Source organism: Macrobrachium nipponense, chromosome 2 (genome assembly GCF_015104395.2).
Source record: "Macrobrachium nipponense isolate FS-2020 chromosome 2, ASM1510439v2, whole genome shotgun sequence".
Classification (NCBI taxonomy): Eukaryota; Metazoa; Arthropoda; class Malacostraca; order Decapoda; family Palaemonidae; genus Macrobrachium; species Macrobrachium nipponense.
In genome coordinates this window covers 53,767,342-53,783,065 of record NC_087201.1, presented here as the reverse complement: position 1 = coordinate 53,783,065, position 15,724 = coordinate 53,767,342, and the positions used below count along the sequence as shown (strand labels likewise).

The 15,724-nt window shown below is 37.3% G+C and overlaps 1 protein-coding gene across 4 annotated transcripts in view; it reads left to right on the top strand.

Annotated features, from left to right (window-relative positions):
• LOC135220588 (glucose-6-phosphatase 2-like) overlaps positions 1 to 15,454 on the top strand; it is a 275,548-nt gene extending 260,094 nt beyond the window's left edge. For all 4 annotated transcript variants that reach the window (XM_064257847.1, XM_064257845.1, XM_064257844.1 and 1 more), the window contains exons 5-8: positions 2,536 to 2,666; positions 13,180 to 13,300; positions 13,776 to 13,952; positions 14,714 to 15,454. In XM_064257847.1, the coding sequence (XP_064113917.1) occupies positions 2,536 to 2,666; positions 13,180 to 13,300; positions 13,776 to 13,952; positions 14,714 to 14,933 (649 nt within the window). In that variant the 3' untranslated portion in view covers positions 14,934 to 15,454. The remainder of the gene's footprint in view (positions 1 to 2,535; positions 2,667 to 13,179; positions 13,301 to 13,775; positions 13,953 to 14,713) is intronic.
• The last annotated feature ends 270 nt before the right edge of the window (positions 15,455 to 15,724 follow it).

Sequence of the window (15,724 nt, the reverse complement as noted above, 5' to 3'; positions counted from 1 at the left end):
AAGTAATATTTAAAAAAAGCACTAAAAACAGTCGAGTTGGTGTCTGAAAGGCGTATATAGGTATGAGGCGAGTGGTGTGATGAAGGCGGTAGACAAAAAGGCAAAAGGATGATTAGTTTACCTTTGCGCAGAGATATTCTCTATTTTTATATGGTAGGGCCGTTGTGAGCCAGAAAGTAGTGTTATCTTTATGGAGGCTTTTTTCCTGCATTGTTCCTGTTGATTGGTGTTCACACACACACGCACACAGGCTTGTGATAACGTAACATTCTCTCTCTCTCTCTCTCTCTCTCTCTCTCTCTCTCCTCTCTCTCTCTCTCTCTCATATACATATATATATATATATATATATAATATTATATTATATATCTATATATATATATATATATATAATATATATATATTATAGATATATATTCATACATATATATATATATATATATATAATATAAATATATATATGTGTGTGTGTGTGTGTGTGTATATAGATATATATATGAGAGAGAGAGAGATTTCCACTAGAGCCCTGTCCCTTGAATTCACCCTTTTCAATCCTATTTCTTCGAAAGATAAAGGATTAGTGAGGGTGCTTAGCAATGTTCCAATGTAAGGATTTGTTAACTGTTACTAGTTCCGAGTTTACCTTTTAGTGTCGTGAGAAATCTTTTCTCTCTCATTTACTGCGGCCTGAGAATAAAAGTCCATTGCATTGTCGTCGTGATAAAGCCCTTCGGGAATATTTGTTAAGGACCTCCTTGCTTGGCGCGACCTAGGTATTGCCCATTGCTAAGTTGATGGACACTGAATTTCTTTACTTATTGTAAACCTGCGTGATAAACAGTGTCGCCTCCCTAATTTGTTATTGAATGAGTCTATGACTCCCGTTTGTAAAGCGAATGAGCAGAGACTGCTACCTGCTCTGCAATCGTTGTCCTTGAAGAAGAGATCTCTTCTTTCCTTCGGTTCTAAAATCTGAACTTTAATTCAAATAAGAATAGAGGAAAATACCTCGAATGGAATACTAATTCATTTGGTCCCCGAGGTTAAGCAGCGTAGTTGCATTTCCTTGATTCCTTTATGGAAGTACGGGAAATCGAATAGTTATTTAGTAAAAATAAAAGTGGCGGTACGCCGCCTTTGTTTTTCTGCATCACATTGTCCTGGTCGTCCTCTATTGGTAGACATCTTTTCATCTTCGTTAGCTTTTTCAGGCACTATTTTTATGTCTGTCTTATTCTTAGATCTAAAACAAATTGCATTAATCCGCAGACATATTTTTTGGGTGGCCAACGTTCCATTGTCAGACTTTTACGTAAATTCACAGTCCGTTTACTTGAGCACATAATATCATTATTTGTCGCAGTTTCATTTTTGTGTCATCAAATCCTGTTAGAACTCCATTTTATGACCCATTTTCTCTTCGGGAAACCGCCACATAAATATATATTGTCAACGGAGGTTTTGTTTCGTCGAGGTAATGCTGTTGTTGAAAGGAACTTGAAAAGCGGAAAACTGAAGTGAATTATTGTGACATGTTCTCCGTTCTGTTTCCGACTGCTCCTGCTCCTCTGCAGCATTAAAGCCTTCCAGAAATTAAAGAAATAAAAGTAAGAGCGCCTTCTCTCTCTCTCTCTCTATATAATAATCTATATATAATATTGATATACTATATATATATATGATATATATATATATATATCATATATATATTAATATATATATATATCCAATCCGTCCAGAAATTGAAGAAATAAAATACCTATGACGTTATCTCTCTCTTCTCTCCTCACTCTCCTCTCTCTCTCTCTTCTCTCTCTCTCTCATCTCTCTCTCTCTCTTTATATATATATATATATATATTTATATATATATATATATATTATAGATTATATATATAATACAATCCGTCCAGAAATTGAAGAAATAAAATACCTAGACGTTATCTAGAGAGAGCTCTCTCTCTCTCCTCTCCGTTCTACTCTCTATCGTCTCTTCTCTCTCTCTCTTTATATATATAGAATATATATTATTAGATATATATTATATATATATATATATATCCATCCGTCCAGAAATTGAAGAAATAAATACCTAGACGTTCTCTCTCTTGCTCTCGTCTCTATCTCTCTCCTGCTCCTCTCTCTCTCTTTATTATATTTATATATATAATATATTATATAAATATCATAATATATATATATATATTATACAACCGTCCAGAAAATTGAAGAAATAAAATACCTAGGACGTTATCTTTCCTTTCTCTCTCTCTCTCTCATCGTTGTTATCACTTACAGTTCCTCGTCTTTATGGACATATGTGAAGAATTCAGTCTCAAAAGAGAACAAGATAATACAACAAACAACATTTGTGTAGTTTTATTATAAGAAGGCCACATCTATTACAAATACTTTATCTTTTCCCAAAGTGATAAATTAGTGTATTGCTATTTAACATTATTACCTCTCGTGTTTTTGCAGCAGTTTTTACCATTTTTAGTATAACCTCTCATCGATAACATTCTTCTTTTCGCAGAGATAATCAGAAGAAACTGGCTAAGCGTTTGACATGGCTGGCTTACGGTACCTGGATGGCATTAGTCATCATTGCTCGTGTCTATGTGGCTGCGCACTTCCCTCATCAGTGCATATACGGAGCTCTGATTGGTAAGTGGCATTTACTGCTCAGTAAATGTGTTATAGTACATTCACATCAACCGTGCATTTGATGTCTAGGCCAGTCCCTTACGACGCTCCTGATTGGCTGTTAATAAGCTAATCATAGGTCTGGAAACTCTCAGTCTCTCTCGAGAGAGTTCACATAGGCAAGATATGTGTTCCACCTCTCCTGAGGGATGCTTTTGAAAGAGGTATCCCTCAGGAGCGGTGGAACATAGATCCTACCATGTGAACTCTCGAGAGAGACTGAGAGTTTCCAGTCTTTTGATTGGCTTATCAACAGCCAATCAGGAGAGTCGTAAGGGACTGGCCTAGACATCAAATGCACGGTTGAGGTGAATCTACTATAGTATATCTGTGTTCACTGCACGAGTAATTGTAGTAAAGGGTATGGGTATGGTCCCGGATGACAATTGTCATAAGTCGAGTCTCCTACCTTGTCTTTCTTCTACATTTATAGATTCTCTTCTTTCCCACCTTTATCCCTACATTAAGGGGACGGTTGCCTGATGCGCCTTCTCCACTGCCGTCTATCAAAGGCATCATCATCCACCAAACCTCTTCTCTCCATATCTTCACTTTATCTCGCTATCTGATTCTCTGTCTCCCTTTCGAATTCTTCCTTTTAACATGTTCCTCCCAAGCCCTCTTCACTCTCTTCTAATCATCCATCCTCAACACATGCCCATACCATCTCAATCGTGACTCTCTTATCACCTCTGCACTCTTTTCTAAGCCTGCCCTTCTTCTTATTTCATTATTTCCCAATCTCTCAAGCAGCGATATTCCCATAATTCACCTCAGCACTCTCATCTCTGTTCTCTCATTTATGTATTCTATTTTCCTTTAACTTTTTTCATTCATTTGTATGCATCTATACTATATAACCGTCGTGACTCCTAACCCGTTTTGCAACTTGGCATCTATTTTCAAGCGTCTTTTATGGGGCCTGTGTCACTGATCGCCAATGAAGAACGTTGGAAAACAATAATTTCCTCATCTTTTTTCCTGTTTTGTTGGAAACGATAAAACAAGAGGAGCAAGCCCTGGATCCAACTTTTAAAAGTACTGTACGTCATTTATTGACTGTATAGTTTTCGGCCTTTTTTTCTTTTTTTTTTAGGGGTGTGTTCATTTTTTTCATTATCAGAACCGCTCGTTAAAACAATTTACATACATGCAGAGTTCATTTGAAGAGAAAAGGGGTGTATGCTTGTAGTAAAAGTGTTACATGCATGGCAGTGATGGCATGGCGCCTTGGTCTCTGTATAGTCATTGCAGTTCTGCAACTTTCTGTATAGGTGTTATATTTTTATTCCACAATTGAAACGTACATGATATACTTAATGGTATTTCCATTCATATGCAAACTGCTCTATTAACCAGAGTCACCTTTTTTTTAAATAAATTTAGCATATAATCCATATGATGTAAAAGAAATGTATATTTAATTTCACTCCCATGTTATTTGTACGTGAAAGATATAATATATTGTTAAATAAATGCAAAAAATTAGTTTTTAAAATTAATTTGCAAAGTTTATTTTTAAAATTAATTTGCAAAGTTTATTTATAGATGGATAGTTAATTTCAAGCCCATGTTATTGGTAAGTGAAAGAATTAAAATATTGTTGAATAAATGGGAAAAGATATAATTTATTAAAATTGATTTGTAAACTATATATGAATACAGGATACCTCACACAGTTTAAGAAATACATGGCTTGGACTTGCTCTCTCTCTCTCTCTCTCTCTCTCTCTCTCCTCTCTCTCTCTCTCTCTCTCGTCTCTCTCTCTCTCTCTCTCTCTCTCTCTCTCTCTCTCTCTCTCTCTCTCTCTCTCTCTCTCTCGTGTTTTCCACTCTCCCATTTGACAGACATCTTACTCTTTTAGTCGTGTTAAATTACAGTCAGTCTTTTTTTATTATTATTATTAAATGGTTGTTCTGGTAACACTGTCAGTAATGGTGGGAAAAGAATCGAGGAGGTCCACATGAAGTCACTCTGAAGTCACCTTGTTAAGGTGGCCAGGGAAAGCCTTCTCATGCTTGCGCGCTTCCTGGAAGGGATGCTTCTCATCTGAAGGTTACGAGAATGTGTGATTTTAGGATTTTCTTCCCATTTTCAGTATGAAAACTGAAATCGTTCTTTGCCTTTTTCTACACACTGCTTAGTCTGTTCTTTTTATAGAAGAGCCTGTAAGTACAGTCACATTGCAGTGTTGGAGAAGCTATCAAAGCTTATAGTAAGTGGTTTACAGTTAGTTCATAAATTTTTTTTTAACCTAGGCTAGAATTTTAAGAGATTCATTGGAAGGTAACTGAGGTATTTGAGAAGGGATAAAATCACTCTCGTAAGATTTCCAGTTTTACAGACCTTGAACCTGTTCTGCCCAACTGAAATTCAGTAACGGATTGAATCTTGGAATCTTTGGTTGCAGAAATATGAATGATATAAAAATGGAAACTCAACGAATATGCCCTAAAAATTTCCTCAAGTAATCTTGGGTCGTAGTTGTGGCGGCTTTAGACATATCTAATCAAAACAATATTGCGCAGTAATCAGAGATTTAAGAGCGTCATAAGTATAAACTGAATCAGCACCTTGCCATTCACAAACTGAAATTTGACATGTACGGATGATACAGTTGAACCCAGTTTGAAAACGCAATGGTGGCTTGTTGATTGCCTGACTTCCGTTGGTGGAAACTTAGCACCTAAGTTACTCTGATGAGTCTCTCGAGGTTTTACAGTCCAGGCTCATGTTGCAGAGAATTGCAAGGCTAGTAATTGGAAAATTGAATGCAGGCGTCACTTAGCCTTAGTGTTAGTTATGTGTCAGTGCAAAATGGGAAAGTTGCTCCAAACACCTGTGAACCACCGTACCTTGGCCACGTGATGAGATAATATATAAAAATTAACAATTAACAGTTACATGATGGAACTTACATTATAACGAAAAATTCAAACTGTGGTTAGCATGTGCCGAGAATAATATTAGAATGAATGAGTGGATCGTGAAACTTGAGAAGCCCTAAGCCGGCATCCTTAAGGGTCTTTGCAGCGTCCCTTCGGCCCCTGTCTGCAACCTCTTTTAATCCTTTCACTGTGCCTATGTTCGTATTCTCTTTCTTCCATCAGACTTTCCACCCTCTCTAACAAGTGTTTCGTGCTGCAGCTGCTTTGAGGTTTCCCTCCTGTTACATCTGTCAAACCTTCATACTGTCAATTTCCGTTTCAGCACTGAATGACCTCATAGGTCCCAGCGCTGGCCTTTGACGTAAATTCTGTATTCCTACAAAGGTATTGGGAACCAGATTTAATCATTATTTTTGGAAAAGAAATCATCTTTAGTTAGCATGTAAGTTATCGTTTGAATCCCAACAGCTAACTATTTCTGGTCGATGAATGTCTCCTTAGGATTTGATGGTGAATGAGGTATGTTCTGTGCGAGAGCCATGCCTACTTATTGTGTTATATCTGTTGTGGAATGATCGAGTTTTGACAAAAATTAAAAGAAAGGATCAACGATGTGTTGACAGAGATGTACTACATGGTTGTAAGCTCAAACTTTCATAAAGCTTTGCGTGTACGACAAAGGAGGCCATCTAAGCCTCTCAGGAAAGGTTGATTGAAAAGCATCGGATGAAATGACAAAATATTCCCCCACATTACTTGAAGATATTTTCTTATACTTCTATAAATTTTTGTTTTCGTTCGGTTGGTTTGTTTGTTTGTCTTTTGTTTGTGCTTTTGTTTGTCTGTTTGTTCGTTAGTGAAGATGATTACAAAGGAATTTTTTTATGGGATTCGACGACATTTAGACGAGAGGTGAATTTCCTGACTGGCAACGAGTGATTGAATTTTGTGACAGATAGGAATGTGACCTTGCGCAGAAAGGAGCTTTTATGAGTGGTCCTCTTTGGTGTCTATTTATTGTTATAAAGTTGACACCGAATGAGATGAGTATAGGTACAAAAAAACAACCGTCTGAATGATATTGCAAGAGCGTAATAGACGCTTCATCTCTGTCTCGAAATGACGGTGCAATACAGACCTTCCGCCGGAGTTGCAGACGCGTTGCCGTGGGTCCTCACTCTTCATTCAATAATGCCAGGAAGGCTCAAAGGGTGGAAGCTCCGTCGAAACATCTCGAGCGCCCTTGCGGTCTTCCCTGTCTGGCTCCGCTTTTGCAGTATTTCATCAAAGCAGCTTTAATTAAGAGATTGGACGACATCAAATCTAGATCTCGCATTCAGGCTTTGCATGTCTTGCAGGCAGGCTACCGGCTCTTCTCGCTTGCCCTACTAATATAAAAGCTCTCTCTCTCTCTCCTCTCTCTCTCTCTCCACTCTCTCTCTCTCTCTCTCGATCTTCTCTCTCTCTCTCTCCTTCTATCTCTCTCTCTCTCTCTATCTCTCTCTCTCTCTCTCCTCTCTCTCTCTCTCTCATGTATAATAAATATATAGATATATATATATATATATAGATATATATATTATATATATATAATCGGAAATCATTTAAGCAGTTGCATGATAGAAGAGGCCATGTGCAGTGTCTTGGAAAACTTTAGTGAGGGTAAAAAGTTGTTCACAGAGAAGTCGGTGCAGAGAGACGGTGATCTCAGAATATGAAATGCAACTGGATAGATGGCGATGGTCTAAAATGAGTACATTCCTGGATCAATGGAGTGAGTATTTTGAAGATTTATTGCATGATGATGACATTAGAGAGGCCGAGATGCATACAGCAGTAGTGGATAGGATATTATGAAGTTGAGAATGCTTATAGAAGCGTGTTAGAGGACATAAGAAGGGCAATGAAGAGGCATAACGATGGAAAGACACCAAGAGCTGATTGAATTACAAGCGAGATGATGCGGTAGGACCACTGAGCTGACCAACAACTCTCCTAGGGATGGCCCGAAGGATTAGATATTTTTACGTGGCTAGGAACCAATTGGTTACCTAGCAACGGGACCTACAGCTTATTGTGGGATTCAAACCACATTATATCGAGAAATTAATTTCTAATCACCAGAAACAAATTCCTCTGATTACACGTTAGTACAGCGGGGAATCGAACTCAGGGCTACCAATCGGTGTAAGAGTACGTAAACTACTTGTCCAACGAGGAACTAGGATGGTCATAATGTGACCTAGTGGGTGACTAAGGTTTGTAAGGGATGTCCGGACAAGGAAGGTTCCAAAGGAAAGGATGGAAAGCAGAGCCTTCTGCGTAGTGCATAAAGTGTGTAATGTTGTCCAAGTCCTACTGCACGGGGCGGACATTCTCGAATCAGGAGTTTTGAGGGAGGCAAAGACTGTCGTGCTGTTGTCCCTTGGAGCCATCCCTGTTAGAGGAAACGTTTTATTGCTGAATACAATCACATGAACACGTGATTTGTTTATTACAGTTTACTACAGGTGAAAAAATAAGAGATCTGATGTAAGTCCTGACAGGTTTTGACTTATAAAATCTAAGCCAGTCTGGACTTACACCCAGTCTCCTATTTTTTCCCCTGTAGTGATGTTATATATTATATATATATATATATATATATACATATATATATATATACCTGTGTGTGTGTGTGTGTGTTTTGGTTGTGTATATATGATATATATATATATGTGTGTGTGTGTGTGTGTGTGTGTCGTATATATATATATATATATATATATATATATATAGTATCTATATATATAGCTTTTATATATAATTAATTATATATATATATATTATACATATAAAGCTCTATCATGATTGATTCTGCCTTTCCGGTAAACTGAATAAGGAAACTTGTATTTTCCCAATATATTTAATTGTGGTCTTTCTCATTTTCCTGAAGGAAAGTAATTTTCCATAGATTATTGAAAGGTTGCCGTCTAACGGTTTTTTAATATCCTAGAGCACCTTCACTTCTTAAACATTATATCTGTGTCTATAGATTGGAAATATTCGCCCCTTTAGTACCATAGACAGAGGTTTTCCGTGCCTTCAGAAATGCGTCAGTCCAACTAGTTTTATTTTGTGAACTACAAAATAAACTTTCTATTAAAAAGTGTTATAAATTGTTGGGAAGAAATTCAACGAATTTTAATGGGATTCGGCCAAACGTAAAAGTTTTATGTTTATATTTTCACTGACTTTCTTGCTTCATGAAATTCTCTAAGTCACATAACTCGCTCCTTAAAAATCTATTGGCATTTTGTTTTATATTGCTTGCTAAATCTTATGATGCGCCCACGTATCTCTGCTTGCTTTGGTTACGAATTTATAGCATGATAAACTGTTCATATTTTATAGAATTTCTATATCGTGCGCATTATCCAGTATTTCGGTTCCAGATCTCGCGCATTTTGCAGTATAGAATTGTCAGGAAATTCATTTCAAATCACTGTCCTTTTTCTATTTAAAACGGTAGTGGAAAGACGGTTTCTTGTAATTGATGAAGAATGTATTTGCATGTGATAGCATGTGGTTTTAACTGACTAAAGGTTATTCAAAGAATGTATTTGTATGAGACATGTTGTCGGCATTTTTTTTTATTATATCTAAAAAATGTATCTTCACATAAGTGAATTCTGATGCAAACCCTGCAGTGCTGCGTTTTTTTTTTTTCAGTATTGTTTTCACTTTGGCGTCAGGTTTTCCAGAATTCGTATATTGTCGCTTCTATAAGTGACAACCCCAGATACGCATCCGGACGGCCGGAAATGTCAATTAATTCCCTTGAATAATCAAGATCCCAGCGGGAAGGTTCCCCTGGCACCTCGTCGGTGCTAAGATTGTATGACGTGATTCAGCTCATCGACTTTAGCTGCTACAATATTACGTAGATTACATTCCTTTCTGGCAGGTTTCAGCCGTCTTTGATGATTAGTTTTTGTCATGTTGCGAACGCTAGAGAGCGATTATTGATCGTTCCCGTAGGGGGCTTGTGGTGCCAACAGTGCACCTCAAGTGGTGCACTGCAGTCATTGGTTAAGGTTCTTGAAGCGTCCCCTCGGCTCCTATGGCTGGTTCACTTAAGGTAGATTCTTGGTTGAGCTGTATGCTCAAGAGACGTTTGTTTGGCGGCCGCTGATTGGCTGGTACCGGGAGGTAGGCAGCTCCCAGCCAATCAGCGGCAGCCAAACAAACGTCTCGTAGGCATTGGACTCTCCCAAGAATCTACCTAAAGTGAACCGCTATAGCTGCAACCCCTTTCATTCCTTTTACAGTACCAGTGTTCATATTCTCTTTCTTCCATGTTACTTTCCACCCTCCCCTAACAATTGATTCAGGAATAAATGCCAGGTTTTCCTCCTGTTCATCTCTCTCTCTCTCTCTCTCTCTCTCTCTCAAGCCTAAGAACTGATCTTATGTAGTGTGAGAGCACCGGAGACCCAGAGGGAGCCATTCCCGCTGGGATCTTGATTATTCAAGGAAATTAATTGACATCTATGGCTGTCGGAATTCATATCTTCGGTTTTCAGTTATAGAAGCATTTACATATGAAATCTATGAAGCTTACGCCCAAAATGAAAACAGTGCTAACGACAATAGTGTAATATTACGGAGTTTGTATCGGAAATGGATTAATTATAGGAAGATTTAATGTTAAGAAAGAATAAGCTCAGACATTAAAATGCCGACTCTTTCTGCTGTTACATAAAGTCCAAAATTTGAATAGTTGTAGCTCAAAGCTAAAATTGCGTCTGAACATTTCATTGTAATTTATTATAAACGCGGACATCCATTGGAAGTTTCACGTTAAAAACTTTGCCCCATGATTGTTAATGTAGGGTATAATTATATTATTCCACAGTTACCGGACTTTATCAAGGTTAGATGAGGAGAGTCACTCTGGGATTTTCTGGAAATTCAAGAAAAACGCTGAATTCCACTGTTTACAGTTGTATAAACAGAAAGCATAGGAAATCTAGGAATAATCCCTTTACTGACCAGAAAACTTTTATGCCACCTGATTATGGCGAACACAAGAAGAGCCATTAGCAGCCGTAAGTAACCCCCCCCCCCCCCCCCATGACCGTGCCCCATTCTCGTGTTTCTTAGATAAAAGTGCAGGTGTGCTCTTGATATGGAACATCAAAAGTAGTACGAGTAATTAAATCTAAGTCCTTTTCTTTTGCGCCAACTTAGAATTAACATGTGAACCCAGAAAAAGTATTCCCTAGATTACGCTTCACCTCTTTCCAGAAAATTCTCTTGAGCCAGGTAGAAGTCAATTTCCTCTCTTGGGAAATATTCTCTTTCGTAAGTTTAAGCTGGTGTTTTAATATGAGAGAGGAAACTGGGATCCTGTTTTTTCCTTCCAAATTAGGGTTACCTGATGCTATGGCAAGGGGAGTTTTACGAGAAACTTTCACGCCAAATATTTTTATTTATTGCATTCGGCTAATGGAAGGGAACTCTACACCAAGTATGCCTCTCCTGGGAGGAAACGATCTCTCTCTCTCTCTCTCTCTCTCCATTAATCTTCCAGTGTGTGTATTTGTGGAAACTTTTGGATATTGCAATACATTTTAATGGTGTGCACGTATGGTACTCAAAAGTTACCTCGCCCGTAAGTACCGTACTATATTTTGTAAAACATCATAATCTATTTACTCTTTAAACTGATCGGAGAAAAAGAAAGTTATTAGATAATTTCAAGCGAGGGCAATCTGATGTACGGCAGATATCTTTCAGCGCTAAATAACATTTCGGAGTGTCAAGAGCAAAACATTTAGTTTGTATGGTAGCTTTCTATCATCCTGCTAAATCCGATTTTGTACGTTGAAAAAGTATTTTGCTTACGTGAGTTTGCTGTATATATATATATATATATATATATATATATATATATATATATATATATATATATATATATAAAATTATGTGTGTGTGTGTGTGTGAAAGTAGCTTTTATAATCATATTGTCAAATTTTTCGTTTTTCTGGTTTTTTTTTTCTGATTGAAAAGTCGCTGCTATGTAGAGAAGTTTTCATAATGCAGAAGCCGATAAGAAATGAGCAATCCAGTGCCTTTATCCAGCTCAGACCCAGAGAAAGGAGGAAAAAGAATGGAAAGGAAGGATGGAAGGTTGAAAGTGTCGAGAGCGACAGAGCCACCGAAGAGAATGATATCATTATTTTGCTAGTAACGCGAAAGAAACAATCGGGGAACCGTGTCATCGGGATTGGTGGTTTTCCCAGAGTGAATGTGATGCAATTGTTCTGACATCGCTGTAAAACAGATTATTGGTGTTGCCCTTGGGAGGCAGGTTACAGTTTTGTTACAACACCCAGTAGAGGTTCAGAGCGGACGATCATAATTGCCAGAAAGAGATTTGAAAGGGATCAGTGAAAAATGTGTCTTTATAAACAGTCCTTTTTTTTAAGATTGATGATTGCCTTTTTTTTTCTTAAGAATAGCACGAGTGTTGAGTACTATAACCTTTCAGAATTGTACATATTCAAATACTGTTATAGGCTCCGAAGACAGGAAACCTCATTACGAGCAAGAGCCAGTGCCAGCACAAAGCTGTCCTAATCTAATACTATACTCATTACGAGGATATTTTTCCTCTCTCTCTCTCTCCCTCCCTCTTTTCCCACAGTATGGCCGATGACGTCATCATGCTTGAAAGGAGCAAGGTGCGTAGTGTGTCTATTCTGTAGCCTTACAACACACTGCGCTTGTTTATCTTCCATAAAAATCTGTGCAGAGGTGGGGAACGAAAGATACTCCCACAGAGCTTGTCTTCTTCCCTAGCACGTTTTATAGAATCACATCTGTTTACATGAAGGAAATGTTCAGGGGGAATGTAATTCATTAAGTATCCTGTTTACATGAAGAAACGGTTCACCCTTAGTTCAGACGTATGGGCAACCATCCACCACTCCTCCACGTTTCAGTTTTGTTCTCTGGAGATTAACGGTCTCCCAGATCGAGTGCAGCTGCATTTTCTTTCTCAAACAACCGGTTCTTCCTTGACCCATCTTTCTAACTTGAGGAATATAGTTACCAGTGAATGCTGCCTGAAAAACTCCCTCTCAGTGCTGAAATGTGAACCATTCTTTCATTAGCTCAGCATATAGTTTCTCAGTCCAGACATCTACCTACGGTGCTACCTAAATTGTGACTGAAAATATACATTATATCTATCTATGTGTATATATATATATATATATATATATATATATATATATATATATATATATATGTGTTGTGTTTATATGTATATATGTATATATATGTATATGATATTGTATTATGGTGTATATTATTATTTAATAATATATATATATATATATATCATAGTATAATAATATATTTTTATATATATTATATATTTATAATATATTATATTATATATATATATATATATATTCAGAGTTGTAATTTACTATGTCTATGTGCAAGGACAATAATGAGTTGCTTAGGAACTTTGGTAATTCTGTGTTTCAATAGTCAGAATATATAGCGGTAGCTTCTTCTTCCTCCTTTGCAGGTTTCCTGATCGCAGTGTTAGTGTCGAGGACTCCCTCTCTCCATGTCCTTTCGAGACGTCAGTATGTCATGATTTCCGCTGCCATCGTCGTCACAGTCCTCGGGATGTACTTCGTTGTCTTGTGAGTTTTTATTTACGTTAATGCCTTCTGTTCGGTTGTTCTTATTGTTATTACGTTATTATAAATATCATTTTTTCACATTATGTTTGCAGTTGTCTTTGTGGATAAAGAGTTTTGGGGAAGTCAGACAGAGTGAAGTTCATTTTTTAGTTGTAAAAAGTTAATAGCTAATGAGTCGTCTGTCCCTTACATCATGAACTAATCTCTCTTAACTCTGTCTGTCTGATGTAGTTTGATCATTTATCAGAAACCTCGATAATATTGTTATTTTAGACTCGAGGATTAAAGTCGTCGAAACGTCCCTATTTGAGTGTGGGTGGGGGGGGGGAGCGATTAATTATTCGCGGTCAACATGTAGAACTCGGATTCTAGAAACCAAACAAACACTCGAGTTCCATAACCCTTCGTCACTTCCCTTTCTGTTTTATCCTTATTTTTCACCAGTGAAACAAATTTGTTCTTTGTCTCCCGTCAGGGCGATGGGAAGCAACGTGTTGTGGTCAGTGGAGAAGGCCATCAAGTGGTGCGTCCAGAGGTCGTACATTCACATCGACTCGACTCCTTTCTATTCCTTCTCGAGGTACTCCGGAGTCTCCCTCGGCCTCGGCCTCGGTCTCTCCTCCAAGTGGTTCAGGAAAACGGATCAAAGCAGGCAAGTCACTCTCGGGTTTTTCGTTTACAAGAATATGATTATGTGACGAAAACTGTAGAGTTTTTAGTTAGGTTTGATATAGCCGTATGTAGTTGTTAACTGTACTACGTTGATTTTTAAATTAATGAATTAATAGCAATTGTTTCTTCTCGGACGCGCTCAAAAGCACAGTGTCCGTCAGTTCCTTTATTGATGACAACTGGGAAACTCGGTTCTCTCTTTGTTTTGTCATTTCCATGCTGACTTTTAATTTGGACTTATATATTGTCAGCAGCTAGGCATTGATCGTCGTTCCCGTAGATATGCAAGTACGAGTGCGCTGTCCATTATATCACATTTATTTTTTAAGTTCTGTATCCTGCCTGAGTATTTCTATTTGGAAGGTGGCCCGTAAGAATGCTGACTTTATCGAGTAATAACTTCCCTTAAAGTACCTGTAGGAAGTACAATATGCAGAGTATTGTAGATATCTGTACTATATTATTCATTTTATCGTAATGGTATATTAAGTACGTGTAGTGGTAAATTGGCATAATGAATTGGTATTTGGATATAGTGTTATAATTAAATAGTCATTACATCTGTGTAGAACATTTTTTGTTTTTATATCAAACCAAGTATCTCGTAGTAAAGCATAGTTTGTGTTGAAAAAATGAGCCTTTGGTTAAGAAATCCACTCGAAAAGGCAAGTCTCACCGCCAGCGAATAAGATGCGACAATTGAAGCGTGAAGTGACTGTTGAGTTTTCTTTCGTCATCCAGGTTCAATTACAAAATGATAGCGTCCATGGTTGTCCTGAACTTAGCAGCTAGCGCCACGGGTGTCTATATCCACAAGTTACTGTCTCCAGCGATGTTCGGTTGGTATGTCGTCGAATTTACACTGAACGTCGTCGTCACCTTCTTGATCGTAGCAGTCATCCCCAATTTTGTGAGGGCAGCTTCCAACATGCCGCCAGGCGATAAGTACAAGAAGAAGTGAGCCCGGAGGTGCGGGAGCTTTCCTTTCTCAGATGTTTGGAAGCAGAAAACCTGTTTTGTTATGCTGCTTTGAGAGGAAAAGAAAGAGAGAAGTTGTTTGTTTTATGTTCTTGTGAGTAACTGTTCAGTTTTGATGAGTTAATTTATTTGAAGGGAAAAATATGCATTATGAGAAGATATTTTTAAAAAAACGGAAATGTTAGCATGTCAGGAATCTTGTTGCCTATTTTGCCCTTTTTCCAGAATTTACAGTTGTATTTCATTGCACTTTTCCTTAATTCCAGAATCCCAGTCATTGTGAAATTTGAAAGAATAATGAAACATTTTCTTTTCTTTTGCGTTTATTGTAGTCCCTATGGTACCAGTTTCCAGAACGGGAAAGAAAATAGATTTTTTTATTTCTGTTAATTTAAGAAATCCCACAGCAACTGGTAGTTAAAAAACAAATACTCAAGCGATATATAATTTTGGACCTATAGGTAACAGTTTCCTACTATTAAGGAAATAAAATAATAAAATTGATTTGTATTTATTTTCCTTTTTTGCTCTCTAAATCAATAAGAAATAGAGTACCGTATAACTACCTGGCTGTTTTCGCTCGATAAGAAATTAAAATGCCCAGATTTGTATTGTTCATGAAATCGTTAATATATGGAAGTTACCATTTAGACCCATATAATTTGATTAAGAAAAATAATGAAATAATGCTATATGAAGTGTGCCGCCTAGTTGTTATTTCTTTTATAATCAAGTATTTCTTTACATACTTTTGTATGAAAATTGTATTTTTCT